This window comes from Pyxicephalus adspersus, chromosome 9, assembly GCF_032062135.1.
Source record: "Pyxicephalus adspersus chromosome 9, UCB_Pads_2.0, whole genome shotgun sequence".
NCBI classification, from domain to species: Eukaryota; Metazoa; Chordata; class Amphibia; order Anura; family Pyxicephalidae; genus Pyxicephalus; species Pyxicephalus adspersus.
This window is the reverse complement of record NC_092866.1, coordinates 60,032,672-60,036,806: the sequence shown is the minus strand read 5'-3', so window position 1 is coordinate 60,036,806 and position 4,135 is coordinate 60,032,672. Positions and strand designations below refer to the sequence as shown.

The window sequence follows — 4,135 nt, the reverse complement described above, 5'->3', positions numbered from 1 at the left end:
GAGCCTGACACACAGAAGGGATGGGAGCTGTCACACACTGGGTGAGGAATGGCTGTCACAATGGCCATCATACACAGGCTATGGGTGTCCCAATGGCCTTTTCTGTCACAATGTCCTCCCCTTCAGGTATCACTATCACAGGGTGGCTTCTGACTGCACCACCCGGCACTCACCCGCCGCCTCGCCAGCAGCTGCCATCTCTTTCTTTTCCCTGCCGCTCAGATTCTGATGCAACCATCAACAAAACGTGTCCGGAAGTCCCGCCCGGGCTTACTTCCGGTGTTCTCTGCCTGTTGCCTGGCAACCAGGCCGCTGCGGCCTACACGGCTGAGGGAAGCCTGAGAAGCTTAGAAGGGTGACTATACGTGCGGAACCGGGCTAATAACACTCATCTCCCGGTGTTTACGTGGAGACATTCGTGTCGGTGTTATTTATACTGAGGTCACTCACCAGTCACAACACGGAGCCTATCACTGTCTCCGAACCAAAGAAGCTTACAATCTAATGACTCTGCTACAGCTATTAGCATGTACACCACCCTGCCCCCCTCCCTTAGTTCAAACTCTCTCTCTCTGTACAAACCAATACCCTCCTTCTCCTTATTCTTCTTTCTATCCTTCCCCCTCTTTTTTACCTGTCCTATTTTATTTCCTCCTCCCCATTCATCATCTCTCCCTCCTCCTGTCCTCTCCTTTCCTTTCTTTTTCTTCCTCTCCCATTACTTTGCATTTGTCTTCTCTTCCCCCCTTTACTCTTCCCTCTCTTCTCTGACATTACCCTACCGGTATGTATTGATGTTACATCTGTATATTATTTACTATGGAGTAATGTCACTGTCTCAATATAACCCCTGAGGAAGCCTGCCGGCGAAACGCGTGAGTGAGACATTTGCGTATATGTTTGGAATCAATCTAGTTGTTTTTGTATAATTATCAGGCACCACCTCCCAGAAGGATTAAACAGGGACTGGCCTATTTATGTTGAATGTTACGTACTGTAATGCAATATACAAAAATTAGTACATTGTATGACATTTATATTTTTTTGTTATAGTGTAAAATTTGCCAACAAACCCAAGCTTTTTCTGTCCTCTTTGTTATTTATCTCCTATTTATTGGCGTTGGCACTGTAGCAAGTTTTACCTAAGGAAAGGGCAAGTGTGACAAACTATACACAGTTCCCTCTCTTTCTTCATCTTCCTATCTGTCTTTCTTACCTTTATTTTTCTCTCTCTCTGCCTTTCTCCACCTAGATCTATTTTCTGTCCTCTTCCTCTTCTCTCTTTCTCTTTTCCTCTCTCTCAACTCTTCTGTTTACTTTTCGTTGTCTTTCTCTCTCTCCCTTCCTTTTCCTTTCTTCTTGTTTTCCATCCTCTTATCTTTATTACTTCTCTCTTTCAACCCTTCCCTTTATTTTTGCAATGATAATAATATACAGGATTTATATAACATATTACGCAGCGCTGTACATGGAATAGGGGTTCCAAATGACAGACAGATACAGACGGTGACACAGGAGGAGAAGACCCTGCCCTGAAGAGCTTACAATCTTTTCTCTCTCTTTTCCCCTCCTCCCGTCTCTCAACCCTTCCCTTTGTTTTTGTTTTTTTTCTTTGTCTTTTCCCTTCATGTTCCTCTCTCCTTCCTTTCTTCTCCCTCTTCTCTCTCCTATTACCTAACTTCTCTTTTTCCCTCCCCTATCTCTCTTTCTTCAGTCTCACAATCCTTCCTTTTCCTCTTTATTTTGCCTTTCTTTCTATTTTCTCTCTTTTTCCTGTCTCCTCCTTCATCTCTTCTCTTTCTTCTTCCCTCTCCTTTTTACATCCCCCTCTCCCTGTTTTATCACGGGTGCTGCCATCTTCATCCAGACCTCTTCCAGGTGTGGGAGCTTTGGCCATCCTGATTGGTCAGGCAGGGACGACATAACTTTATTCAGTTCCAGGAGCCGTGGGGATGCCAAGATTCCCAGTATCCTACATATGTAGCTCAGTATACTTGGACAAGAAGATTGAGAACAGGCAGGTAAGTACGTGGTTTGCGTAAGGGACGTCACCTGTCCTCTCTGATTGTAGAACAATGGTTCCGCTATAAATGGAATCTTCTTGTATAAAAAATACAAGAACAGTCCAAGAAATTCAGGTGCTTCGGATATCTCTTCAGTTCCATATGAGAACAAACAGGCAGGGAAGTTACGAATCATACTGGATCTTCCTATAAGCCAGGTTTCTAGCATTTTTCAAAAAGTCAGCCATTAACAGATACTTGTGGGACTTTGCAGGGGATTTTATGAGACACTTGTTAGATGCACCTATAGTTAGGTGAACATTTACTTTTTATTTTCATGATCGATCTACATACCATTTATACTGAAATAGAAACCAAGATTGTTCTTTCTTGAAAATGCCTTTAGAAAAGGAATCTGTTTAATCTACACTCTTACCAGTAGGTGGGGCTGTGTCCTCATGTAACATGTGTAATACACTTTACATAATGACACAGTGCCCTCTACTGGTAACCAAATAATGTACAAAAGATCATTTAAGAGCAAGTTACCCATCATAACTCAAAAGTACAAAATACATTTACCTGTAAAAAAAAAGGGGGGGAATATAAAATTTATTTTTTTTCCTTTTGAAATACTGTAAAAATAATACATCGCTGATGTATATATTCACATAATTCCATTGGTATTTCTATTAGTAACTGTTTTGCAGTGATAGATGTATTTTGTGCGCTAAGTGTATTCTTGAGACAAATCAAGTTTCTTATATTCTCAGGTATAAAGAAATACTTTGGTTTATATTCGAGTCAGTTTGTATTTCAGTATATAGATAGTATAGTATAGTATATAGTATATAGTATAGTATATTCTCTGCCTGTAGGTGGGGTACACAGTCAATGCTCAGAAATTTCCCTGCCTCGCATTGATGGGCTTCCATCAGCCTACAAATTAGGCACAGCTCTCGAGCCTCTATAAAACAAGGAATCTGACATTCCCTGGTGGGAATCATTTACTGCCATTGAAATATAGGGACCTGTAAGATTCCCACCAGGGATTCTTTGAGGGAATGGCAGATTCCCTGTTTTAGCAAAGATGAAAGCATTACTAGCATATTTCTATACAGAAGGGGATGCAAAATGAAAGACCAATAATCAAACAAAAGATACATTTTTTAAAAGTCTTTATTGTGAAAAATAAATTACAATAATAAGTTATCTTACAGTTCTTGAAAAACATCAACAGTCAGGGATGCACAAACGTAATCATAAACACAAAGGACAAATTTGCAAAAAAAATGCCGTCGTCGCTACTGGATAAAAAATTAATGGCAAAGGGTCGTTCCAAAAAAAAAAATGCAGATTTACAGTGAAAACTGAACTACTTCAGTGGATTAGCTACAATGAGTAACAGCTAGGGATCTATTTATAAATGATTCCCCTGACAATTCAGGGGACAATTCAAATGTCAAAATCTCAATACCTATTTAAACAATGACTCACTCTGCCACTCAGTGAAAGAAGAAAGAGTAACGCAAATTATGAGCAAATTGAATCATTTAAAAATCCCCCCCCACACACACACACACACACACACACACACACACACACTAGTACCCAGGCATTTGTATAGTGCTTTAGTTTAAAGCAGGGGCAGTTGTAGGGAGATGCAACATGTGCCACTGCTCGAGGGCCTATAAAACATCCTGAAAGGTGATGTGGGACTGACTTCAATCTGATTTAAAGCCCCATTCCAGCTTTATATCAATCCAGAACCTTTTTTTTGGAGTCTATAGACCATTCATGCACCAGGCAAGGGTCTCTTTGACTTGCGTTGTACCTATTCATTCATTCATGGGGTAAGCACTTAAGCCTAGGGGTAGAGGTGGGGTGTACTTGCCGCAAAAGCTAATTAGTTTAAGATGTTGGGGAGGCTGCAAGCTAACCCTATGTGAATTATCGTTTATTGTACTGTGATTGTAGGAGGCCATGGTGACTGTGGTGATGTCAATGACACCCTACACTCACACAAAGTATATGGGCGTCATTAGACATAACTATGTAACAGGGTCAGAATTGAAGAACAGTATGTTAGAGTTGGCCAGAGCTGGAGAAGAGGTAAGTATTGCAGTGAAATC

At 40.9% G+C, this 4,135-nt stretch overlaps 1 protein-coding gene across 2 annotated transcripts in view; it reads right to left on the bottom strand.

Moving 5' to 3' along the window:
• The window catches only part of CARS1 (cysteinyl-tRNA synthetase 1), a 29,484-nt gene extending 29,213 nt beyond the window's left edge, over window positions 1-271 (bottom strand). Inside the window, exon 1 of one of the 2 annotated variants that reach the window (XM_072422188.1) lies at window positions 174-271. In XM_072422188.1, coding sequence (XP_072278289.1) covers window positions 174-198 — 25 coding nt within the window. In that variant the 5' untranslated portion in view covers window positions 199-271. The remainder of the gene's footprint in view (window positions 1-173) is intronic. The other variant, XM_072422189.1, reaches the window with a different exon arrangement.
• Window positions 272-4,135: the final 3,864 nt, after the last annotated feature.